This window comes from Phyllobates terribilis, unplaced genomic scaffold, assembly GCF_046119375.1.
Source record: "Phyllobates terribilis strain yellow unplaced genomic scaffold, ASM4611937v1 Scaffold_5__5_contigs__length_657084704, whole genome shotgun sequence".
Classification (NCBI taxonomy): domain Eukaryota; kingdom Metazoa; phylum Chordata; class Amphibia; order Anura; family Dendrobatidae; genus Phyllobates; species Phyllobates terribilis.
In genome coordinates this window covers 322,822,419-322,850,177 of record NW_027362765.1, presented here as the reverse complement: position 1 = coordinate 322,850,177, position 27,759 = coordinate 322,822,419, and the positions used below count along the sequence as shown (strand labels likewise).

Sequence of the window (27,759 nt, the reverse complement as noted above, 5' to 3'; positions counted from 1 at the left end):
GGAAGTCAGCAAGACAAGCCAACTGTTTAACTCCTTCCTGGCCTGGGGCGTATTAGTATGCCCCAGGCCATCACCCCCGGTACAGCGCGGGCTCCGGCACTGAGCCCGCACTGAACCGGGCACATGTCAGTTGATCTCTACAGCTGCGGGTAGAATCGCGATCCACTCGTGGTTGTTAACAAATTAAATTCCGCTGTCAATCTCTGACAGCGGCATTTAACATCCGCGCGCCGGAAGTGTGGCATTAGCCCCGCCCATTGGTGACCCCGTCACATGATCACAGGTCACCGATGGGTAGGCATGACAACCCGGGGTCTGCAGCAGACCTCTGTGGTTGTCATGTCTCGATTGCTATGAGCGCCACCCAGTGGTCGGCGCTCATAGCAAGTGAGCATTTCTGCTGCATACAAGCGATCTGCTCATCACCTGTATGCAGCAGAAGCAATCTGACAACTCCTATGGAGACTATAGAAGCAAATAGAAAATGTAGAAAAAATGTTTTAAAAAATATAAAAAAACTATATATATATATATATATATATATATAGTACAGACCAAAAGTTTGGACACACCTTCTCATTTAAAGATTTTTCTGTATTTTCATGACTATGAAGATTGTACATTCACACTGAAGGCATCAAAACTATGAATTAACACATGTGGAATTATATACTTAACAAAAAAGTGTGAAACAACTGAAAATATGTCTTATATTCTAGGTTCTTCAAAGTAGCCACCTTTTGCTTTGATGACTGCTTTGCACACTCTTGGCATTCTCTTGATGAGCTTCAAGAGGTAGTCACCGGAAATGGTTTTCACTTCACAGGTGTGCCCTGTCAGGTTTAATAAGTGGGATTTCTTGCTTTATAAATGGGGTTGGGACCATCAGTTGTGTTGTGCAGAAGTCAAGTGGATACACAGCTGATAGTCCTACTGAATAGACTGTTAGAATTTGTATTATGGCAAGAAAAAAGCAGCTAAGTAAAGAAAAACGAGTGGCCATCATTACTTTAAGAAATGAAGGTCAGTCAGTCCGAAAAATTGGGAAAACTTTGAAAGTGTCCCCAAGTGCAGTTGCAAAAACCATCAAGCGCTACAAAGAAACTGGCTCACATGAGGACCGCCCCAGGAAAGGAAGACCAAGAGTCACCTCTGCTTCTGAGGATAAGTTTATGCAAGTCACCAGCCTCAGAAATCGCAGGTTAACAGCAGCTCAGATTAGAGACCAGGTCAATGCCACACAGAGTTCTAGCAGCAGACACATCTCTTCAACAACTGTTAAGAGGAGACTTTGTGCAGCAGGCCTTCATGGTAAAATAGCTGCTAGGAAACCACTGCTAAGGACAGGCAACAAGCAGAAGAGACTTGTTTGGGCTAAAGAACACAAGGAATGGACATTAGACCAGTGGAAATCTGTGCTTTGGTCTGATGAGTCCAAATTTGAGATCTTTGGTTCCAACCACCGTGTCTTTGTGCGACGCAGAAAAGGTGAACGGATGGACTCTACATGCCTGGTTCCCACAGTGAAGCATGGAGGAGGAGGTGTGATGGTGTGGGGGTGCTTTGCTGGTGACACTGTTGGGGATTTATTCAAAATTGAAGGCATACTGAACCAGCATGGCTACCACAGCATCTTGCAGCGGCATGCTATTCCATCCAGTTTGCGTTTAGTTGGACCATCGTTTATTTTTCAACAGGACAATGACCCCAAACACACCTCCAGGCTGTGTAAGGGCTATTTGATCAAGAAGGAGAGTGATGGGGTGCTATGCCAGATGACCTGGCCTCCACAGTCACCAGACCTGAACCCAATCGAGATGGTTTGGGGTGAGCTGGACCGCAGAGCGAAGGCAAAAGGGCCAACAAGTGCTAAGCATCTCTGGGAACTCCTTCAAGATTGTTGGAAGACCATTTCCGGTGACTACCTCTTGAAGCTCATCATGAGAATGCCAAGAGTGTGCAAAGCAGTCATCAAAGCAAAGGTTTTTTTTTTTTTACCATTAAAATAAAAAAGAACCTATACATGTTTGGTGTCTACAAACTAGTAATGGCCTGGAGAATAATAATGGCAGGTCAGTTTCAGCATCCAGTGAACATGGTAAAAAAAAACTAAAAAACAACTGTGGAATTGCATTTTTTTTGCAATTTCTCTGCACTTGGAATTTTTTTCCTGTTTTCCAGTACACAACATGGTAAAACCAGTGATGGCATTTAAAAGTACAACTTGTCCCACAAAAAATAAGCCCTCACATGGCCATATTGACCGAAAAATAAAAAGGCTATGGCTCTGAGAAGAAGGGAAGCAAAAAATGAAAACGCAAAAACGGAAAATCTCAAGGTTGTTAAAGGGTTAAAGGGAATCTGTTAGTAGGATCAACCCTCCTAATCCGTCTATATGGACATGCAGGTCATAGGAAGCAGAATAAAATGATACCTTGATATCTGCAATCTGATGTTTTATTCCAGAGAAATCCCAATTTTTCTTCTATGTAAATGAGCTATTAAGATCTATGAGCCGGACATAGATCTCCCTGAGAATCTGCAACCAGAGTTTTATTTTAAATTAAAGGGGGCGTTACCAATGTGAATCATTTGGTTCAGGAGAGCAGACTGTCAGTCATTACATACAAGGGGAAAAAAAGGGTATTTAGTCCAGCACCCAACCATGGAAAAATCAGGAAAAAATTAAAAAACAACCTCTATTGCAAAAATAGATTAAAAATTCATATTGGATAAAAAAAAAACAAGCGCGGTATCAAATGGATGTACTGACGCGTTTCGAACTATGAAAGTTCTTACTCCAAGTATGCATGGAGTCTGTGCGCCAAGTGGTTTCTTAAATAAAGTAAATAAAGGGGGGGTGTAAGAGGAATTGACGTATATCCTGAAATAACAATGATTCAGAAAAAAACTCCATAAAAAGGACATGATATTCTCATGATTAATAAATATATATATAATCTGATTTAATATTCATCCTATTCGGGATTCTGCTGTTTAATTTTAAGATCCAGGAGTCTTCTTTAAACTTTAAAGTACGTGTTCTATCACCTTCCCTTTTTGGAGGCAGAACGCTCTTAATCAAATTAACCTTTAAACAGCTAACATCTCCCTTATGTGAATGTAAGAAGTAAGGATGTAAGAACTGTTTTGATGCACGAGATAGACTACGAGCAGGAATATTTTGGGCATCATAAATGTGTCCAGAGATCCGTCTTTTTAAAGGGCGTGTGGTACATTCCACATACTGCAGCATACACTTCTCACAGGAGATAACATAAACTACGTAAGTGCTATTGCAGTTTATGAAGTCATAAATCAAGTTCTCCCTTTGATCACTAGTGGAGACACATTTCTTTGTATTCAGCATATAAGGACATAAGCCGCATGTTTTTTGTCCACATCTGTAAGACCCTTTCACAGACAGCCAACTAGTAGTTGCTCCTGTCCCAGTGTTAGTGTGATCGCTGGGAGACACCATATTGCCTATAGTGGTTCCCCTTCTAGACACAAATTTACAACCTCCTTCCAAGATATTCCTCACATTTTTATCCGTACACAAAATAGGTAAATTCCTCCTGACAATATTTATTATCTGGTGATAATTTGTGCTATAGTTTGTGGAGAAAATTAAAGGATTTTTCGAGAGTTCAATATTATTTTGTATTTTATCTTGTGTCAAATATTCCTCTCTAGTTTTAGTATTAGTTTTCGTTTTAGCCCTATTTAGTATTTGGGATGAATACCCCTTCTTTTTGAAGCGAGAATCACTTTTGACACATTCCTCTTGGTAATTAGACTGTAAAGTTCACCTGCGTTTTGCTCTGACAAACTCGCCCACATCAAATTATTTATCACATGTCCTGGATGACAGCTTGTAGCGTAAAGTAATGTATTCCCCGCTGTAGGTTTTCTGAACAAGCTGCAAAAAACTCTCTTTTCCTTTACATCCCCACATAATTGAATATCAAGGAAGGAAATTATTTCATGATCAAAATGGTAGGTAAACCCAATATTGCAGTCATTGTTATTAATATAAGTTACAAACTCCTGTATTAATAATTCATCTCCACTCCACACAATTAGTGTATCATCAATGAAACGTCCGTATCAATATATATATGAAATGAACGGATTCAAGACATTATAAATGAACTTCTCCTCCCACCAATTCATAAAAACGTTTCCAAGGGCTGGTGAAAATTTGGCCCCCATGGCACATTCCTGACATTGAACATAAAAATTTCCCAAAAAAGAGAAATAATTGTGTGTTAATAGAAAAGTCATGATCTGCAATATATATTCAATAAGATCGCTAGAAAGTTGGAATACTTCTTCAACTGATCTGATACAGCTACCGTAGCCAAGTTATGTGGGATGACAGTATATAATGAGTTAATATCACATGAAACCCAAATGTAGTTCTTACACCAGTTCATACTATTCAGGATGTTACGTATGTGCTTGCTATCCCTGATGTAGCTTGGTGCAATTACTGCGATCGGCTGGAGTCTCTCATCCAGCCACTGACACAAGTGTTCAAGTAGAGATCCAGCCCCCGACACAATAGGTCTAAGAGGTGGGGGAAACTTTTGTTTGTGTGTCTTTGGGAGGGCATGAAAGATTGGAAAAAGTAGATACTCAGGGATGAAATATTCTGCCCGTTTTTGATTAATTATACCCAAATCAACACCTTCCTTCTGTCAGTCATTACATGTCTCACGCTGGTAGCGCTCGCTTTCATTTAATATAAGCTCTGGAGGCAGATTCTCAGGGAGATCTATGTCCGGTTCATAGATATTAATGTTGAGTAAGCAAAATGTGAGTACCTATTAAAACATAGCTTTTATTAGGTTATCCATTAAAACAATATATAATATCCAAAAAACATACTTAAAATATTTTTGTTTTCTCCGAATCCAGCTATGAAATCGGACTGGTGTGGACAGGATTGATGCTCTGTATGGTGAACTTTCCCCTGGATGCACTGAAATGGGTGATGGAGTTCCAATTTTTTTTCTCTCTCGTCAGATATCAACATGGTTTCCTTAAGTGCTAATTGGGGACCTGACCAATGCTGGGTTTATCTCAGTGCTGGCTTCAGTTTGATATTAGTGGATTTGACCACTGTCTTCTCCACCATTTATTTACTTTGCTGGAATACTGTCGTGTTCAAAAAGCATAGTAGGATAAGGTTTATAGCTGTGCTGTATGGGTAATATTTTAAGTGTTTTTTTTGGATTTTATATTATTGTTTTAATGGATAACCTATTACAAGCTCTGTTTTAATAGATACTTATATTTTGCTTACTGAATATTGATTAGTGAGTTGGGAGAACTTGTAATTTTTGGATCAATACCTTGTTCATCATCACCCATAGAGATTAACTAGAAGTGGTGACATAAGAAAAGGCTGCTCATACTGTCTTTCTGCTTTAATACTGGAGATACCAGGTGTCTGGAGGTAATAAGAGGATGCTCACATTGCTGTCCACATTGCCATTCTGATCTAATACTGGTGATACCAAGGGTATAAAAATAACAAAAAATGGTCAGTTTTTCTCAGATGGTAACACTTACACAGATTAGTGAATGTAGTTTTATAAAGGGACTGGAGTCAGAATAAGTATGGCTCAGTGGTTAGCACTGTTGCTCTGCAGCGCTGGGGTCCTGGGTTCAAATCCCACCAAGGACAACATCTGCAAGGAGTTTGTATGTTGTCCCCGTGTTTGCCTGGGTTTCCTCCCACACTCCAGACATACCGATAGGGAATGTAGATTATGATCCCCAGTTTGGACAGTGATGATGGTGTCTGTAAAGCGCTTCGGAATATGATGGCTCTATATAAATAAAGCCAGTGATTTTATGAATACATGACTGGGTTCTTTCAGAAAGGTCAATAGGCTTCAGGGAGTTTAAATAAAAAAAAGTATTTCACATATAAAATTTGTATGATCAATGGCACTGCAATACAGTAGTAGAGTATAGAATGCAGTTTTGCTATGCGGTACATAATCGTTCATGTGAATCCAGTCTTATAGGAGGAGGTGATTTCCTGAAAAGCGAAAATTTTGTGTCTATTACTCACCTGGGCTGATAATATCTACAGGGATTTTCTCTTCATTACACTGATGACTGCAGCGCATATTCTTTTCTTCTCCTTTGATTACCTCAACTTTAATATCATTCACATCTTCACCCTAAGTTGATATTTGGGGAAGGACAATTTTAATAAGCGAGAAAAAGATGATTCCAGTTAAGACTGGAAAAGTTTGCTGGTAACATGTATATGACTCCTATTGGAATGAATAGGTGTGGAGCTGTAGTACCTGGGAACGGCCACTACACAGTAAACAGTGCTGTGCTGTTCGCTTCTGTTCACTGTTTACACTTGACAGCACTGGATCAGAAAACAACCGGTCGGTGATGGACCCCCACTGATCTGATATTGATGACCTACACTAAGGTTATGCCATCAGTACAACTGTCCTGCATAAGCATTTTAATCCATGTGTAAGATTTTTAGGATTGCGACATGGCTAACAGTGAATTCAAGTATAGTGTTACCAGCTGTTCAGCTTGGTGGACAGAATGATATTGCGCCATTTACCTACTGAAGCCCCTGCTGTGTCCCATCTACAACACATAGCCACTTGTTATAGATGGGATGTTACAACTGAAGCCCATTATACAAAGACCGCTGGGGAGCAAAGGGGAGATGGCATTGGAGTGGCAAGGATTACAATAAGTAAGCAGCAGTATTTTGTTATTTTAGCCAGGGGTGGTGTGAGGATCTGAGGTTGTGGGTTGTAATATTAACCTAGGCAGGTTAACAATGCATCTATTTTATATTTCTCACGTCCATGGTCTTAAAGCAACTCCGGGTAGATGGACAAAATACAATGCCCCCAGTCCACTAGATCCCAACCCGGGGCCGGTAGTTCTAATGCCCCTGTACCAGGCGATACTCACTGTCTCCCAACTTTTGGTTGACCCACAGCTTTGGTATCTTCTGCCGATATAGTCTGCAGTCACAGCCTATGCTCCTCCAGATGACGGATACCACGACCATAGCACGTGTATCCAGCTTCAGCCAGCAACAACAGTCCTTAGGATAGTCCCTTAAATCCAGACGACAGATACCAAGACAATAGCACATGTATCCGGCTCAAGCCAGCAACTGACGTTCAATCTCCATAGTCCATCCACACGGGCACCAGGACTCCTTGCCCCTCGACGATACCACACCAACTCACTCACTAAACGTGTCTTATTGTCCACCTCTCCTGGGATCAGCCCTCTGGTTTGGCTGAGATACTAACACCCCACCCCTTTAACCCCTACGCGACCTTGGGATTTTCCGTTTTTGCATTTTCGTTTTTTGCTCCCCTTGTTCCCAGAGCAATAGCCTTTTTATTTTTTGGGCAATGTGGCCATGTGAGGGCGTTTTTTTTGCGGGACGAGTTGTACTTTTAAACGGCATTACTAGTTTTACCATATCGTGTACTGGAAAACGGGAAAAAATTCCAAGTGCGGTGAAATTGCAAAATAAATGCAATTCCACAGTTGTTTTTTTTTTTTTTTTTCTTTCCACGTTCACTGAATGCTAAAACTGACCTGCCATCATTATTTTCCAGGTCATTACGAGTTCGTAGACACCAAACATGAATAGGTCCTTTTTTATTTAAGTGGTGAAAAAAAATTCCAAAGTTTGCTTAAAAAAAAAAAAAAAAAATGGTGCCATTTTCCAAGACCCGTAGCGTCTCCATTTTTCGGGATCTGGGGCTGGGTGAGGGCTTATTTTTTGAGCGCCGGGCTGACGTTTTTATTGATACCATTTTGGGGTAGATACGATGTTTTGATCGCCCGTTATTGCATTTTATTGCAATGTTGCGGCGACCAAAAAAAACGTAATTCTGGCGTTTGGAATTTGTTTCTCGTAACGCCGTTTACCGATCGGATTAATTATTTTTTTATATTGATAGATCGGGCGATTCTAAACGCGGCGATACCAAATATGTGTATGTGGGGTTTATTTTTTATTTTATTTTGAATGGGGCAAAAGGGGGGTGATTTAAACTTTTATATTTTTTTAAATATTTTTAAAAACATTTTTTTAAACTTTTTGCTTGCTTCTATAGTCTCCATAGGAGACTAGAAGCAGCACTTGTCTGATCGCCTCTGCTACATAAAGGTGATCAGCAGATCACCTCTAGGTAGCAGAAATGGTCCTGTACTATGAGCGCCGACCACTAGGTGGCGCTCATAGTAATCTTTACATGACAACCACTGGAGTCTGCTGCAGACCCAGGGTTGTCATGCCCACCCATCGGTGACCCGCGATCACGTGTCGGGGTCACCGATGGGCGGGGCTAACGCCGCGCTTCCTGCACGGCGATGTTAAATGCCGCAGTCAGAGATTGACAGCGGCATTTAACATGTTAACAGCAGCGGGTAGATCGCGATTCCACCCGTGGCTGTTGCGGGCACATGTCAGCTGTAAGAATCAGCTGACATGTGCCCGGTTCAGTGCGGGCTCACCGCCGGAGCCCTCACTGAATCGGGGGTGATGGCCTGGGGCGTACTAATACGCCCCAGGCCAGTAAGGGGTTAAACATTTGCTGCAGGTAGCTCAAAGTATGAAGAATGTTCCAGAAGCCCAGTCTCCAGCCTGCCTGCAGGTTGTCTATTAGGGATTCCCCCTGAAAAGAGGAACAAAGACGCACATGCCCCCACCAAATGCAGGACAGAATTGCTAATCTAGGCCTTATGTATAAGATCCAGCACGCACATCTTCCTTTGCTTACAGTCACTGAATGGAAACATTGATTTCTGAGGCTGAACACTTTCCAGGAGAGATTTGTGCACCTTAAACTGACGAGCAAGCAAATCTCTAATATAACACAACAATAAGATAGATGTAACGGGTGGTCCGTTCTGGAAAAAGTCCGTATCCCTTAAGAGCCGTGGATCCCACTCTACGTCCATTGATACAATAGTCTTTAGTCTGTGCCAACTCCTCACAGGTGGGGAACCTTTTGTCTGCCAGGGGCCATTTGGATATTTATACCATCACTTTGGGGCCGTACAAAATTATCAACTTCAATTGTAGCAGAATAAATTTCATCAAACATTTAATTACCTCCCCCTAATGTGATGGCTAGAGATGCTCCTCTTTGGTGCAACTGTGTGATGTTAGGTGGTATGGATGATGTTGCTATTCACAACTGCTTTTCCAGGTTTGCGTCAGTCTAGAGCACAGGAAACTCTTTGCGATGAATAATGAAAACAACTCGCAGCAATAAGTAAGATATATATTACAATCCATGTCTCCTCAAAGGGGGAAATCACTGCTCATGTTACATCATATACATCACATAGGATATACTGCTGCACATACATTAAAGGGACTGGGACATTCACATTACAGGAGGAGCTGGGGACATATACATGGAGACACTGGGGGCACGTACATCTATGGAAACGCCAGGGCATATACATAACAAGAGATATACATCACAGGAGACGCTGGGGCATATACATAACAGGAGATATACATCACAGGAGACGCTGGGGCATATACATCACAGGAGACACTGGGGGCACGTACATCTATGGAAACGCCAGGGCATATACATAACAGGAGATACACATCACAGGAGACGCTGGGGCATATACATCACAGGAGACAATGGGGCAGGGGCATATTCATCACAGGAGACTCTGGGGGGACATACATCACACAAGACGCCAGGGCATAGACATCACGGGAGACATATACAGTACAGACCAAAAGTTTAGACACACCTTCTCATTTAAAGATTTTTCTGTATTTTCATGACTATGAAAATTGTACATTCACACTGAAGGCATCAAAACTATGAATTAACACATGTGGAATTATATACTTAACAAAAAAGTGTGAAACAACTGAAAATATGTCATATATTCTAGGTTCTTCAAAGTAGCCACCTTTTGCTTTGATGACTGCTTTACACACTCTTGGCATTCTCTTGATGAGCTTCAAGAGGTAGTCACCGGAAATGGTCTTCCAACAATCTTGAAGGAGTTCCCAGAGATGCTTAGCACTTGTTGGTCCTTTTGCCTTCACTCTGCGGTCCAGCTCACCCCAAACCATCTCGATTGGGTTCAGGTCTGGTGACTGTGGAGGCCAGGTCATCTGGCGTAGCACCCCATCACTCTCCTTCTTGGTCAAATAGCCCTTACACAGCCTGGAGGTATGTTTGGGGTCATTGTCCTGTTGAAAAATAAATGATGGTCCAACTAAACGCAAACCCGATGGAATAGCATGCCGCTGCAAGATGCTGTGGGGTAGCCATGCTGGTTCAGTATGCCTTCAATTTTGAATAAATCCCCAACAGTGTCACCAGCAAAGCACCCCCACACCATCACACCTCCTCCTCCATGCTTCACGGTGGGAACCAGGCATGTAGAGTCCATCCATTCACCTTTTCTGCCTCGCACAAAGACATGGTGGTTGGAACCAAAGATCTCAAAATTGGACTCATCAGACCAAAGCACAGATTTCCACTGGTCTAATGTCTATTCATTGTGTTCTTTAGCCCAAAACAAGTCTCTTCTGCTTGTTGCCTGTCCTTAGCAGTGGTTTCCTAGCAGCTATTTTACCATGAAGGCCTGCTGCACAAAGTCTCCTCTTAACAGTTGTTGAAGAGATGTGTCTGCTGCTAGAACTCTGTGTGGCATTGACCTGGTCTCTAATCTGAGCTGCTGTTAACCTGCGATTTCTGAGGCTGGTGACTCGGATAAACTTATCCTCAGAAGCAGAGGTGACTCTTGGTCTTCCTTTCCTGGGGCGGTCCTCATGTGAGCCAGTTTCTTTGTAGCGCTTGATGGTTTTTGCAACTACACTTGGGGACACTTTCAAAGTTTTCCCAATTTTTTGCACTGACTGACCTTCATTTCTTAAAGTAATGATGGCCATTCGTTTTTCTTTACTTAGAATTTGTATTATGGCAAGAAAAAAGCAGCTAACAGTCTATTCAGTAGGACTATCAGCTGTGTATCCACCAGACTTCTGCTCAACACAACTGATGGTCCCAACCCCATTTATAAGGCAAGAAATCCCACTTCTTAAACCTGACAGGGCACACCTGTGAAGTGAAAACCTTTTCCGGTGACTACCTCTTGAAGCTCATCAAGAGAATGCCAAGAGTGTGCAAAGCAGTCATCACAGCAAAAGGTGGCTACTTTGAAGAACCTAGAATATAAGACATATTTTCAGTTGTTTCACATTTTTTTGTTAAGTATATAATTCCACATGTGTTAATTCATAGTTTTGATGCCTTCAGTGTGAATGTACAATTTTCATAGTCATGAAAATACAGAAAAATCTTTAAATGAGAAGGTGTGTCCAAACTTTTGGTCTGTACTGTATCACAGGAGACGCTGGGGCATATACATCATAGGAGACGCAGGGGGCACATACAGTGGTGTCAAAAAGTGTTTAACCTCTTCCTGATTTCTTATTCTTTTGCATGTTTGTCTAATATATAAATTTGTTTTGTGACATGAAACATTTAAGTGTGACAAAAATAACACAAGTAAACACAAAATGCAGTTTTTAAATGAAGGTCTTTATTATTAAGTGAAAAAGAAATCTAAATTTACAGGGCCCTGGGTGAAACAGTGATTGCCGTCTAAACCTAATAACTGGTTGGGCCACCCTTAGCAGCAACAACTGCAATCAAGAGTTTTCGATAACTGGCAATGAGTGTTTTACAACACTCTGGAGGAATTTTGGCCCACTCATCTTTGCAAAATTGTTGTAATTCAGCCAGATTGGAGTGTTTCCAAGCATGAACTGCCTTTTTAAGGTCATGCCCCAGCATTTCAATTGGATTAAGGTTAATACTTTGACTAGGCCACTCCAAAGTCTTCATTTTGTTTTTCTTAAGCCATTCAGAGGTGAACTTGCTGGTGTGTTTTGGATCATTGTCCTGCTGCATAACCCAAGTGAGCTTTAGCTTGAGGTCACGACCAGATGACTGGACATTCTTCTTCAGGATTTTTTGGTAGACACCACAATTCATGATTCCATTTACCACAGCAAGTCTTCTATGTCCTGAAGCAACAAAACAGACTCAGACCATCACATTACCACCACCATATTTTACTGTTGCTTTGATGTTCCTTTTCTGGAATGCTGTGTTACTTCCTACGCCAGCTGTAATGGGACATACACCTCCCAAAAAGTTCAACTTTTGTCTGGTCAGTTCATAGAGTATTCTCCCAAAAGTCTTGGCGATCATCAAGATGTTTTCTGGCACAATTGAAACGAGCCTTTACGTTCTTTAAGCTAAACAGTGGTTTTCATCTTGGAACTCATGCATGCCATTTTTGCCCAGTCTCTTTCTTATGGTGGAGTCATGAACACTGACCTTAACTGAGGCCTACAGTACTTTGGATGTTGTTGTGGGGTCTTTTGTGACCTCTTTGCTGAGCTCTTGGGGTAACTTTGGTTGGCAGGTCACTTCTGGGAAGGTTCACCACTGTTCCATGTTTTTGCCATTTGTGGATAATGGCTCTCACTGTGGTTCGCTGGTGTCCCAAAGCTTTAGAAATGGCTTTAAAACCTTTTCCAGACTGATAAATCTCAATTACGTTGTTTTTCATTTGTTCCTGAATTTCTTTGGATAGGAGCATGATGTCTAGCATTGGAGGATCTTTTGGTCTACTTCACTTTGTTAGACAGATCCTATTTAAGTGATTTCTTGACTGAGAACAGGCGTAGCAGTAATCAGACCTGTGTGTGGATAGGGAAATTGAACTCAGCTTCCCAAAGATGTGATAAACCACAGTTAATTTACATTTTAAGAGGCGGGAACATTCACCTTTTCACACAGGGCCCTGTAGGTTTGGATTTATTTTTCCCTAAAGAATAAAGACCTTAATTTAAAAACTGCATTTTGTGTCTACTTGTGTTATCTTTGTCTAATATTTTTAAATTTGTTTTGTGATCTGAAACATTTAAGTGTGACAAACATGCGAAAGAATAAGAAAACAGGAAGGGGGCAAACACTTTTTCACACCACTGTACATCACATGAGATGTTGGGGCACGTACATCACAGAAGGGGCTCGAGACACATAGATTACATGAGATGACAGGCAAATACATCACAGGAGGGGCTGGAGGCATATACATCATAAGAGACGCTGGGGGCAAAAGGGCAAGCATTTTACCGTCTTGCAGGTCTGAGCATTGTGGTCTCTGGAAATCTACCCAGGACCTGGAGAAAAGGACGTTTATGGCCCGGGGGGGCAGAGGTTCCCCACCCCTGTTTTAGCTCCTTCATTACCAGTTGTTTTTCCACTTTTTTCTGTGCTTACGTTTTTTCTCCCTTTGCTCTAATAGTCATTTTATTTTTTCCATTGACATAGCTGTAAGAGGTTTACTTTTTTTTGTAGGATTTGTTGTAATTTTGAATAACACCATTTAATTTGCCATACAATATAGTTGAAAAAAGGGAAAAAATCCAAGTGCAGTGAAATTGTGAAAGTAGAACAAAAAAGCAATTCCACTAATATTTTTTTTTTTTTGGGGGGGGGGGGTTGTGCTGTAAAAATAACCTAAGTTGTGTGGTAAACTGACTGTACTTATTGCATTTTTTGGTGGAGTTCCAAAAAGCAAAGAAATCACAATTCTGGGGTTTTGATTTTTTGATCTTTACGACTTTTACCTAGGGCTGTGGAGTCAGTAAGCCACACCTCCGACTCCTCAATTTCCATAACACCGACTCCGACTCCACGACTAGCTCCTACATAGCTCATGTTTAAGTGATTATTTTACTGTAGCACAGATTCATCTCAGCTAAAAGTCTAGACCCCTAGATCAGGAATAGGACAGACATTTATAGGACATTTCAGAACTTTCCCAAATTCTTATGAAAAAATATTCCCCACAAACTGCATTGAACTACTGTACCCAATTTATTATATATTTTAGGAGTTGGAGTCGGTCCATTTTATACCGACTCCACCAAAAAGGACACAGACTCCAACTCCACGAATGACCACATAAGGGTATGACCACACGTTAAGTATTTGCTGCAGACATTTCTGCTTCAAAAATATGTTTTTTGGCATTATTTTAATGATTTTTTCCCCATTCATTAGAATGGGTGAAAAACGCTACAAAAATGCTGAAAGAATTGACATGCTGCAGATTTGAAAAAAGAATAAGCAGCATGTGCATAAGATTTCAGAAATCTCATTCACTTTGCTAGGACAGTAAAATGCAGCATTTAAACAATCTCAGACTCCTAGGAAGCCTGGACTGTCGCTGGGCTTCACAGGATTATCAACACAGTAGGTACAGGGCCTTAGTCAGGCACCCAGCAGCCAATGGAACCAAACGACACTCCGCAATCACATCTTGATGTGTGCATGAAATTGTGCTCCCCCTCCTTCCAGGACCGTGCACCTAAAATGCTGCTAATATAGACTGACAGTGGCATTTAAGGTGTTAACAGCAGCGATTGCAGCTTAGCCAGCTTCTGCATCTAACAGCAGTGACCAGAGCCAACAGTTATCAGCGGCCAGGTATGGGGCGGGCTCAGCTTCTGAGCCCGTTCTATATAATACCAGTAAGTCCAATGTAAGGACTAGTTTAATGCATTACATGCCTGTACCATGTTGTTTCTTGAAAATGGAAATTCTCGTTGTCTAAAATGTTGTGTTAGCCCTTTAGAAACCCACTATGAATGAGCTCTTTTTGTTTTTGCTCTACTACTTTTTCACTGATGTGACTAATTGTAATATCTTGTAGCGCTGTTTTGGAGTATATAAATTAATGTCTGTTTTCTCTATTTATTGTCAAGGAGACTTTCCATTTATTATTATTTTGTACATGTTTTATCTCTAGCATAATTTGTCTCGCAATAGATCATACAAATCTCTGGGGAACATTTTTTTGTATTGTTCATTTCCCGCCCACTATAACTGAGGGACCTAAAACAGAAAACAGACCCTGCTGTGCCTGGCGTAGCTGGAAGAGTTGATCGGGGTCTCATAGGACCCAGCAGTTCTGCTGTGCTGGCAAAAACCTAGTGGTCGATCACCAGGTCCTCCAAGACCATTGGCAATGCTGATGCTTCTGTGCGCTGCATAGCGTTCACTAAGAGCTATGTAATTGGCCAAAGAAAAGACAGAAGCGGTAATAAACCACTTCTGTCTTCTCCCCAGAGCGACTGACTGTCAAACTCCAGACCTGCTGCTACTAAATTGCAGGAGCTTTAACCTCATGCTGTAAATTTACAACCGTATGGGGTTAAAGCCAAAGAACCAGGGCTGTAAATTTCCAGCGCTTGGTCACCATACAATAAGTCTACCACAATAATGTTTCTTTGAGCTCAGACAGGCTGCATCTAAGTTTGTCATGTGCTTAACCCCTTCTTACCATGTCCAGTAATACATACACTTTGGAACAGTCAAACCACACATTTCAAAACAACACAGATACAAGATACATATTAGAGAATATTAATTGAGATTGGAGCAAGAAGACTGCTTTTCACTAGATTCATTAACTCTCAGCGATTATCCCATGGCTTATAACATCCCAGCAGCGCTCACCTCTCCAGTCAGCAGCTCAATGAATTTGTGGGCGAGTTCTAGGATCCTCTGGTCATTGTCCTCATGTATCAGTGAGTTAGATATAGGCCCTGTGATGGGGGTCTGAGTAATACTCCGTCCTTCTGTCACATGAGGATAGTTTCTGGAGGTAACACCCTCTCCAGATGTCTTCTTCACTACTGAGTAGTCCTGTGTAATGAGGAAGAATATTATAGAACATCACTATATATATTCCCAGAATCCCTCCAGTAATATACTTGTGTTATTAAAAGGAAGCAGATTTTTGCTATTAAATCTGAGAGTAAATAATGTAGGCGTTGAGACCCTGACTCCAGTGATGTGTCACTTATTAGGCTGTGTGTTGTATTTTCAATACAATCAGTATTTTATCAGCAGGAGATTATCACTACATGACTAGGTCTCACAAGCATGCTAATCTGTATAACCCCGCCCCCACCACTGATTGGCAGCTTGCTGACAGTGTACACAGGAAGCTGCCTATGTGGAGTGTGGGCGGGGTTATACACAGCTCAGCATTCTGACACTGCTACATCTACAGCAAAGAAAACAAGGATTCTAGCAAAACTACAGCAAACAGCGCAGTAAGTGATACATTGCTCGAATCAGGCTCTCTGCCCAAATTTTATGCTGTTCTTGGATTATATTGCAAAACCTGCTGACATTTTCCATTTGAAAGGAATCTGTTACTAGATTCAGACTGCCTGAATAAAGCGCATGAATCAGATCCTGGCAGTGTGACTACAGCTAGATATGTTTCACCGTGAAACAGGGCTGTGGAGTCGGTAAGCCAAACCTCTGACTTTGACTCCTCAATATCCATGTCACCGACTCCAAGACTCTGACTCCGACTCCCTCATACACGGCTCATGTTTAAGTGATAAATTTACTGTAGCACAGATTCATCTCAGCTAAAAGTCTAGACCCCTAGATCAGGAATAAGACAGACATTTATAGGACATTTCATAACTTTCCCAAATTCTTATGAAAAAATATTCCCCACAAACTGCATTGAACTACTGTACCCAATTTATTATATATTTTAGGAGTCTGAGTCGGTCAGTTTTATACCGACTCCGCCAAAATGGGCTCCGACTCCGACTCCACAGCCCTGTGAAACACCATGGTATTTCAGAGAAAACATAAGCCCTGATGCATTTAATCTGGCTCTCCAGTCTTAATGAATGCAGCACTGGAGTAAGATGGGAATGCACCTCTTACTGAATTATGCCCCTTACTAAATGATGAGAAGCATCTTACAACTAGGGTTTGGTGATTCTGCCTAAAATTAATGACACATCATACTACTTTTTGCTTTTGAAGGGGTGGTGGTGAAGGGGTTGTTGGGACTGATCAATAAGTTCCACAGTGTAAATGGGAATGGAGAGGAACGCCAAGGGTCAGAAATCCACTTTGTTGCAGTTTATGGAAGACAAGGTGTGTAGCTAATAAGACACAGGGCAAGAGATACAGAATGGGGCACATGTGTGGGGGTTATCCCTTACCTCCTCCCCTGCACAAGACAGACAACACAAAAAAACAAGATGGATAAAAGAGGGAAGGAAGGGGTTAACCCTCTTACATACAGAAGGAGAACAGAGAGAGTGATGCAACAACTACAGTTCTCACTTGCTGCACTCCAGATATTTAAAAAGCTTTCTGAGCTATGCTCTGGCTGTTAGGGGTTAATGCAAGCAATGTCTTTGCAACCTAGAGAGCTGAGCATGCCTTTGGCCTCAACTCCTGGCCATTTTCTTTGGTGTCCCTCCATGATCAAACAGCTTCTCCTGCTGCTCTCCCTGCACAGCTCCCACTCGAGCTTCAGCTGCTCCGCTCTCTAAGCTCCGCAGGGCAGCGCTCCACTAATGAGAAGAGACAGTGCTGCCGGGTTCCTCACAATCAAGCTGATCTCCAATGGCGAATTAAATGAATTAATCGCCTAGCCCCGCTTACAACTGCCCTGCATCTTCTCCAGAAGTTTTCACCAGCACCTGCAATTGATGCCACTTTAGTAGTATAATTTATGATGACTTTTCCGTACATGCTTTGCCACATTCTGCCCCTAGCTGACAGTCATTATTTTAATGCTGAGGAAAGAGTAGACACCTAATCCAAATAAAACAGGATAGAGCAGAACTGCCAAGCTCAAGTGATCCAACAGCCTGAGGCCTCCCAAATTAAAGTACACATGGGTATATATGAATTACCAGGTACACATGAATTGGCCAATTTATGCACTAAGATTTCTCACTTATTTCTATTTTCTAGAGCAGTTATGCAATTAAAATTTCAGATATTTCATGTTTGCATACTACAGCGCTACAGAGTGCTACTTTGTTAGTTATATATCGAGATGGCTACTCTTAGTAAGCACCTGAACACACCTGTTTTTGGAAGTGACGGTCAGTCTTTTGATATTTGTCCCAAATTAAAGTGTCATGATGTAGCAGTGGCACTGAGTGAACTATGGTCGTACAATGGCTGTCACGGCCAAAATCACTGAGTAGCCCTAACCTAAAGAACAGTGATCTATCAAAGTCTTGATCTTCACAACACGTTTGTGATCGTGTATTATGGCACAAACAAAGGAGATTTCTGAAGACCTCAGAATAAGAGTTGCGGATGCTCATCAGGCTGGAAAAGGTTACAAAACCATTCATAAGACTTCGAACTCCAACAAACCAAAGTCAGACAGATTGTGTAAAAATCGAGAAAACGCAAGACCATTATTACCCTCCCAAGCAGAGAAATCAAGGTGTATAGTAGTCTGCAAGGTCACAAAAGAACCCATTGTAACCCCTAAGAAACTAAAGTCCTCTCTCACATTAACTAATGTTCATGTTACCACAATCAGGAAGACACTGAACAACAATTGTGGACATGACAGCACTGCAAGGAGAAACCCCTTGCTCTCCAAAAAGAACATTGCTGCCAGTCTGCAGTTTGCTGTAGATCACCTGGACACGCCAAAAAGGTTCAGAGGACGGATGAGACCAGAGCTTTTTGGATGAAACAAGAAGCGTTATTTTTTTTAGAGAGAGAAACACTACATTAAAACGTAAAAACCTTGTGCTACACAACAATGGTTAAACAAGAAGAAAGTGGGGTACGTGGTTTGTTGTAGGACGGGAGCGGCTACATTTTACAGAACTTCTCAGCTATCCTTCTAAAAAGCTACTTTTATCTACTTGTATGTGGACTATTTCCACACATTTGCTACAAAAGAACATCAGGATCATGCCTGGACAAACTTCAAGAAGAAAATCGATGGCAACAAGAAATATTTGCCTTTAACCATCCAGCCTGGGAAGTGGCCCAACAGCGCAAGCCTGAACACTGCTAAACAAACTGCGACATCAATGAAGCAGAAGAATAACCTTTGTTCTTCACTGAAAACGCGGTTACCTGTACAGACCATCGCGCCTCAAAGGAATCAAGATGATAGAATCCAAGGAGTGACATCCCTGAGGCTCAGCGAGTTCCAAACAGAAGAAAAACATTGCAAAGGAGGCTTTGCTCCTTATCAGAAGCGGAGGACTGTGGTTTCTGCAGCCGTGATCTCAGCTGTCACCAAATCAAACCAAAATTATTATCAGAAGACTTCACTGTAGACTGATAAGTCCCTGACATCGAAGAGTCAGAGAAGAGGAGCGATCCGCTGCACTACTCTGAGGACCGTGCCACTCGCTTGCTATGACACAGAAGCCGACATTAAAAAGAACAGGTGACCATATGATGCTTCGGTCTCCGTCTCTGTCATCCCCATTGAAAAGACGATGCAGGAGAACAGCTTATATCCTGATCCAGCGACCATTAGATATGGAGAAGCCAGCTCATCATCAAAAGGAAAATTCCTGTATGTTACATGACAAATAAGACTCAGTCGCTCACCGACTCCAATACAAGCATAGATGAAGAACAAGCCTGCACTACAACTCCTACGGGTCCAGCACTGAATATACAAGATGGGAATAATCCTTCTCTAAGTTTTATACTCACTCTTTACTCATAAGGATTTACACTCAGGGTAGGCTTATCCCTGGACATGGAGAACTTCAGTGCTGACAATACTAATGTCATGGAGCAGCAGGAAAAGTTTCAGAACACCCTTTCTACTCATTGGGAGCCTCCTACTACGAACTTCATCAAGGGTAGGAAAGAACAATTTAATAATACTAATTTTAAAAAACTCTAAGTCAAACAGCTAGATAACTAATTGTGATTATGATGGAATCAATGCTCCTGTAGTTTGTAAAAAAGATGTTTAAAGGATGATAAAAGTGTAATTCCTCTCATGGCTAGCGTTACAAAACCCTGAACAATGAAAGTATGATCAAGAGAAGACTATAACCAACAATATCCTTCAGTTCAATGCACCAGCCTCAGAGATGTTCATCAAAAGAACAATAGATGGAATGGGGTTATCAATTCAGCAGCTACTCAAATCTCAAATTGCCACTATTTCATCAACAATCACAACTACAAAATCAAGAATAGAGCAACACGAAAGTGACCTCGCAGATATGCAGCGGAACCAAAAAGCTATGTCCAACTCCTTTAACACAATACAAAAAGAAATAACGCCCCTTAAATTGCAAATTGCTAGTTATGAAGACATTCTAAAGGAGTAATATGTTAAAGATAAGGGCGTTACCTGAATCAATAACTCCCCTCAACTAAAAAACTATAGATCAAAAATGACAACCGACATCATACTTGACTTTTCCACGGACAATTTGGTTATAAAAGCATCCAAATTCCAAAACAAATTTACATAGCTCCCAAAATTCCAAGAGATACAATAATACCCTTCCAATCCTCACTAATAAGGAACAAACATCTAGCTATGACAAGGAATGCAAAAAAAACCCTCTGCTCCCCATGACAATATTCTTCTTCTTAAGGACATATCTAAGGCCACTATGCGATCAAGAAGGTCTTTCTACGATGCCACCAAAGTTCTCCAACATGCAGTAATAATATACCATTGGATTCATTCAGCTAAAATTATTCAGGGAAACAAAACCTTTTCCAATACATCACCAAGGACTCGGACTACTAGAGCAATTAAAACTTAAATAAGCTAAAGAGAGACAAGGCACCCTACTTACCTTATCGGATTACAATTGCCGGCATGACTACAGTAGCGACCAAAAGTTTTGCATTTTTTTTAAAAAAGTGTGATCACTTCTGTCTGGTTGTTGTGATGTCATTTTCCTGGTGATTTTAGTAAACTGGAAGCAAATGGTTGTCAGATATAAAGAATAAAATTGTGTTCGACATTGTTTTATCCCTTTATGTGTTAGTTTTCAATGTTTGCTGGGCCAAATGTTTTACATATTTTGTCATGGGTAGACAAATTTTGCCTAAAATGTTTTACTTTTTTGCATGTGTTTGAGGTTAAAACATGGCAAAGACAAAGTCAAATTTAACACCAGATGTCAAGAAGCTTATTATTCTGAGAATGAAGTCAGGCAAAAGCCAAAAAGAGGAGCTATGGAATTCAACTGTTTTCAGAGTCAAGTTTCACGTACACTACCGTTCAAAAGTTTGGGGTCACCCAGACAATTGTGTTTTCCAAGAAAACTTATACTTTTATTTATCAAATGAGTTGCAAAATGATTAGAAAATATAGTCCAGACATTAACAAGGTTAGAAATAAAGATTTCTATTAGAAAGAATAATTTTCTCCTTCAAACTTTGCTTTCGTCACAGAATGCTCCTTTGCAGCAATTCCAGCATTACAGATCTTTGGCATTATAGCTGTTAATTTGAGGAGGTAATCTTGAGAAATTTCACCCCATGCTTCCTGAAGCCCCTCCCACAAGTTGGATTGGCTTGATGGGCACTTTTTGCGCACCATATGGTCAAGCTGCTCCCACAACAGCTCAATGGGGTTGAGATCTGGTGACTGCGCTGGCCACTCCATTACAGGTAGAATACCAGCTGCCTGCTTCTTCCCTAAATAGTTCATGCATAATTTGAAGGTGTGCATTGGGTCATTGTCCTGTTGTAGGATGAAATTGGCTCCAATCAAGCGCTGTCCACAGGGTATGGCATGGCGTTGCAAAATGGAGTGATAGCCTTCCTTATTCAAAATCCCATTTACCTTGTACAAATCTCCCACTTTACCGGCACCAATGCAACCCCAGACCATCACATTACCTCCACCATGCTTGACAGATGGTGTCAGGCACTCTTCCAGCATCTTTTCAGTTGTTCCGTGTCTCACAAATGTTCTTGTGTGTGATCCAAACACCTCAAACTTTGATTTGTCTGTCCATAAAACTTTTTTCCAATCTTCCTCTGTCCAATGTCTGTGTTCTTTTGCCCATATTAATCTTTTCCTTTTATTAGCCAGTCTCAGATAAGACTTTTTCTTTGCCACTTTGCCCTGAAGGCCAGCATCCCGGAGTCGCCTCTTCACTGTAGACGTTGACACTGGCAGTTTGCGTGTACTATTTAATGAAGCCCCCAGTTGAGGAGCTGTGAGGCATCGAGACTCTAATGTACTTGTCTAGTTGCTCAGTTGTGCAGCGGGGCCTCCCACTTCTCTTCCTACTCTGGTTAGAGCCTGTTTGTGCTCTCCTCTGAAGGGAGTAGTACACACCGTTGTAGGAAATCTTCAGTTTCTTGGCAATTTCTCGCATGGAATAGCCTTCATTTCTAAGAACAAGAATAGACAGTCGAGTTTCACATGAAAGTTCTCTTTTTTCGGGCCATTTTGATAGTTTCATAGAACAAACAAATGTAATGCTCCAGATTCTCAACTAGGTCAAAGGAAGGTGAAATTTATAGTTTCTCAAATCAGCCAAACCGTTTTCAGCTGGGCTAACATACTTGTGCAAGGGTTTTCTAGAGTTTTCTAAACATCCATTAGCCTTCTTACACAGTTAGCTAACACAATGTACCATTAAAACACTGGGGTGGTGATTGTTGGAAATGGGCCTCTATACATCTGTAGATATTGCAATAAAAACAAGACGTTTGCAGCTAGAATAGTCATTTACCACATTAACAATGTATAGAGTATATTTCTGATTCATTCAATGTTAGCTTCATTGAAAAAAAATGTGCGTTTCTTTCAAAAGTAATGAAATTTCAAAATGACCCCAAACTTTTGAACGGTAGTGTATATTAAAGAAAGAAAAAGAAGGTTATGGAACAGCTGTCAAACCTAGAAGTGGACGACCACCGAAAACTTCCCCCAGAGTTGATCACATTATTAAGAAAAAGTCAGTATCTATTGTCCATAAAAGTGCTGTACAGATTTTGCACGAAATGAACGAAGAATATGGAGTCAAAGTGAGTCGATAAACTGTGGTGCGATGGGTAATAGCAGTAGGGTTGAATGCATGAGTCAAGAAGACTTTCATCTCTGCAAAGAACCAGAAGGTCCGACTTGAGTTTGCCAAAGAACACAGCCAATGGAAAGAGACAGATTGGTCTAAGGTGTTGTGGTAGGATGAATCCAACTTCAATCTGTTTTGTAGTGATGGCAAGCACTATACATACCGCCAAAAGGAATGATGTAAGGTACCAAACACCTACAGTGAAACATGGTGGTGGCAATGTCATGGTTTGGGGCTGCTTTTCTGCATCTGCCATTGACCCTCTGCATAGAACTGATGGAAATATGAATGCTACCATGTACAAGGATATACTGGATAATGTAATGCTGCCACATGGTAAAACCAAAGTAGGCAGGGGATGGAAATTACAGCAAGACAATGATCCTAAGTACACATCCAATTTAGTCAAAAATTGGTTAGCAAAGAAAAATGTTCTCCTGTTGCAATGGTCATGCCAATCACCTGATTTAACCCTATAGAGCACCTTTGGGATGAGTTAGGGCGACGAGTTGGGGCGAAGAGTTGGGGCTCGTACCCATAGCAATAAAGATGAATTGTTTAGAGATTTGCAAATGGAATGGAGCAAGATCCCTCAAGATGTCTTGAATACCCTAGTTGTTTCAGTGCCCCGTCGGTGTGGTGCATTAATTAAAGCAAGAGGTTATGCTACAAAATACTAAGTTATGGCATTGTAAACAATTAATTACTCTCTATGTTGTGAGCCATACCTATAATCAAAAGCATTTTGGTTAAAATTAAGGTCTTGCATGATGACAACTTCAGGCACTTTCAATTCATCACCAGGAAAATGGCATCACAACAACCAGCCAGAAGCAATTACACTTTAAAAAAAATGCAAAACTTTTGGTCTCTACTGTATATGTGACTAACCTTTCTTCTGCTATCGCTACTTTTAAGTCAAACCTTTAGGACATCTTATAAACATTGATTGCAACATGAATCGATCTACACGGAGACTCACTTCAAGATCTACGGAAATACTAAACCTTTACCCCCCCCCCAAGGTCAAAATTGTAACATCTCGACCTTGGCAAGAATACATAAGCAACAAATACACTGATTTTGCTGTATTTTCTTTACTAACCTTTTTCCTCCTGTATTCATATATTACCTTACATAGACAATGATTTATTTTCAGTTGACCATGCTACACTTGTGAGTTAGGATACTATAAGGCTGTGTGCCCACTATGCGTTTTTTTAAGCGTTTCCGCAGCGGCTATTCCGCTGCAGAAACGCTTAAAAAATGCATGGTAGAAGGTCTGCCATGTTCCCCAATGATAATCCGCATGTGCTGTGCACATGCTGTGGAAATTTCTGCTGCAGATTATCATTGCGGAAAAAAACGCAGCACTACCAATTATTTTGCGTACTGGCAGCTTTTTCGCCGCCACTGACTTGCATTGAATCGCATAATATCCGCATGACTACATGTGCACATGCGGATATGAAGCTTTTCAATGTGCGGATGGTACCCGGGTCTGGTGAAGAGGAGACTCTCCTCCACACCTGGGTACCATGGTACCTGTAAAAAAAAAAAAGAATTAAAATAAAAAAATACATTATAATTACCTTCTGATGGCCCCCCGGTCTTTTCTCCGCTGCGTCCGGTCTCTTGTACGGCTCGCGATGGTCTAAAAGGACCTGCCATGACGTCATTTAGTCATGTAATGGGTCACACGACCCCTGACGTCGGCGGTCGCGTAACCTGTCACATGACTAAATGAAGTCATGGAAGGTCCTTTCACACCACCGCAAGCTGTACAAGAGACCGGACGCAGCGGAGAAAAGACCGGGGGCCATCAGAAAGTAAGTATAATGTTTTTTGTTTGTTGTTTTACCATTTTTAATCTTTTTTTCAACTATTAACTTGGTCACACTATACAAATCCATGCCAGTTGCATGATCAAGTTGTCAAGCACTTTCCAAGTGATGCGAAAATCGCTTGGAAAGCGCTTGACAACCCGCATGCGGAAATGCATGTGAACAACGCTTCACTTACGCTAGTCCCTGGCAGGAAAAACGCATGTAAAATCCGCATGCGTTTTTTCTGCCAGGGAGATGCAGAAACGCTCAGGAAAAATCCGGAGTATTTCTGCATCGTGGGCACTTAACCTTAACCCCTTTAAAGCCCAAAATGTACTAATACGTATCTGCGCCCTGGGCTTTAAGTGTTAGAACCCTCCTGTTTGTTTTTTCCATCTTGTGTTTTGCGGTCACGTGATCATCTGCCTTTACATTCCAGCTCCACCCTTTTGGCTGTGCTGGACTTCAGTGTTGTTTGACTGTTTTGCTAGCCAGGTGCTTCTCTGTCAGTTCGCTTGGTCCTTCTGGGACCTCTAGTACCTGTTTGTCAGTTTATTTTTTTGTTTTCTGCAACAACCTTCTCTGTTCAGGAGGTGTCCCATTTTTGTCCCAGTCCTTAGTTCTTTTAGGGACCCCTTCCCTTTATGCTATAGGTCTTCGTTCAGACTAGCCGAGGACTAAGGTGGGTCTGTTCGCAAGAAACAGGCAGCCCGCTACATCGTAGGGATTCAGCTTAGTCATACTGTAGGGATAGCTTTCCACTTTCTTTCCTTAGTATTTGTTGCAGATCATAACAGTAAGTCCAGTCCAAATAAACTAAAAGGAAAGAAATTCGGGGATCAGTATGGCTTCCGTCCAGGATTTGGCTCAACACTTGCAGGGATTGTCTCTGGAGGTGGCCGAGCTCCAGGAACACGTGCGTAGCTGTTCTGGAGCGCATTTTGTGGAACCCAAGGTAGGTCTGCCTGATGTTTTTTATGGTAAACAGCAAGATTTTTTTTCCTTTAAAAATGCTTGTTTGTTATATTTTCGTTTGAGACCAAGGTCCTCTGGGAATGAATCACAGCGCATTGGTTTTATTATGTCACTTTTGCGCAATGAACCACAAGGGTGGGCCTTTTCTCTCCAACCTAATGATCCATGCTTAAGGTCGGTGGAGGAATTTTTTTCTGCTATGGGTCTATTATATGACGATCCTGATCGAATCTCATTTGCTGAGGCAGAACTCAGGCGTTTGAATCAGGGGTCAGGTGATGTTGAAAATTATTGCACACACGTTAGAAGATGGGCTTCAGAAGTCAAATGGAATGATCCTGCTCTGAAATGTCTATTTCTTGCTGGTCTGAGTGAAAGGGTTAAGGATTTGCTAATTGCATTTCCCGCATCTGAGACTTTGCAGGATGCCATGCAATTAGCTGTTCGTGTGGATAGGAGGCTGAGATCTAGGCAGATTGAGGTAAAGACTCCTGTAATGCCAGGTCCTAGTCCCCAGAAAATCTGCTCAGACGGAGGAGAACCGATGGAGGTTGGGGCAATGTCGCTCCGCTCTCAGGAAAGAGACCGGAGGTTCGCCGAGGGATTGTGTCTTTATTGTGGTAAAGCTGACCATTTGATTAAGTATTGTGAGCTTCGTTTAAGTAAAGAAAAAAGAAAGGTCAGGTATGCCCGTATACTTGTTTACGCTCTGCAGGAGTATTTCTTTCAGGGAGTACTACTTTGCAGGAAAATTTGATTGATTTTGTCATCACCTTTTTCTGTGATTGCAATTGATAACACTCCCTTGAAATGTATTACTCACAAGGTTGCTGCATTTCCCCTCACTATCAATGGAGTTCACCATGAAATTTTGGACTTGGTTGTTTTGGATAATTTACCCTCTCCAGTTGTTCTAGGATTGCCTTGGTTAAAACTGCACAATCCTTTATTGGACTGGTCTACTAATGAGATTAAGTCTTGGAGTCTGAAGTGCTATGATAAATGTTGTAATGGTCGCATTGCGGCTGTGAAAAAATTACCTGTACCTAGTCAAGATTTTTGGAGGGTTTTTTCGGAGGAGGAGTCGCAAGTTTTACCTCCTCATAGGGATTATGATTGTGCCACTGAGTTTGTTCCGGGAGCTACTCTTCCCAAGAGTCACTTGTTTAATCTAACTATCCCTGAAAGAAAGGCCTTGGAGGAGTACATAGAGACTAGCCTGGCTCCTGGTCACATTAGACCTTCTAAGTCGCCTGTGGCAGTTGGATTTTCATTGTTAAAAAAAAGGACGGGGGTTTACGTCCATGTCTGGATTTTCGTGAAATTAATAAGATTACCATACGCAATTCCTACCCATTGCCGTTAATTCCTGACTTGTTTAACCAGTTAGTGGGGGCCAAGTGGTTCTCTAAGATTGATCTCCGGGGGCATACAATTTGTTACGAGTGAAGGAGGGTGATGAATGGAAAACTGCTTTTAACACTCCGGTAGGTCATTTTGAGAATCTGGTGATGCCTTTTGGTCTTACCAATGCACCTGCATTTTTTCAGAACCTTATTAATGACATCCTGAGACCTTTGATTGGTAAGAATGTGGTTGTGTATTTAGATGACATTTTGATTTATTCGCCAGATCTGGAGTCCCATTGGCAGAGTGTACATGAAGTTTTGCAGTTATTGAGTGATAATTCACTCTTTGCTAAGCTGGAGAAATGTGAGTTCACTGTGCAGAATTTGCTCTTAACAATCATACATCCTCCTCAGCTGGGTGTTCTCCTTTTTTTTGTTGTAGTGGGAGACATCCACCTTTTGGTTCGTTCTCCAAATTGGGGTCGGTGGTGCCGGGGGAGGAGAATTTTTCCGGTGATTTGGAGAGAGTTTGGACTAATGTGCGTTGCAACCTTCAAGAGGCTAACAAGAAGTCCAAGAAGTAGTTTGACAGGAAACGTAAGGAGGTTTTGTTTACTGTCGGTGA

General features: G+C 41.5%; 1 protein-coding gene across 2 annotated transcripts in view; it reads right to left on the bottom strand.

The window, feature by feature from the left end:
* LOC141273135 (uncharacterized) overlaps window positions 1-27,759 on the bottom strand; it is a 57,050-nt gene that overhangs the window by 6,657 nt on the left and 22,634 nt on the right. For both annotated transcript variants that reach the window (XM_073684578.1, XM_073684579.1), the window contains exons 3-4: window positions 15,615-15,803; window positions 6,089-6,200 (exon numbers count right to left, since the gene is read on the bottom strand). In XM_073684578.1, the coding sequence (XP_073540679.1) occupies window positions 6,089-6,200; window positions 15,615-15,803 (301 nt within the window). The remainder of the gene's footprint in view (window positions 1-6,088; window positions 6,201-15,614; window positions 15,804-27,759) is intronic.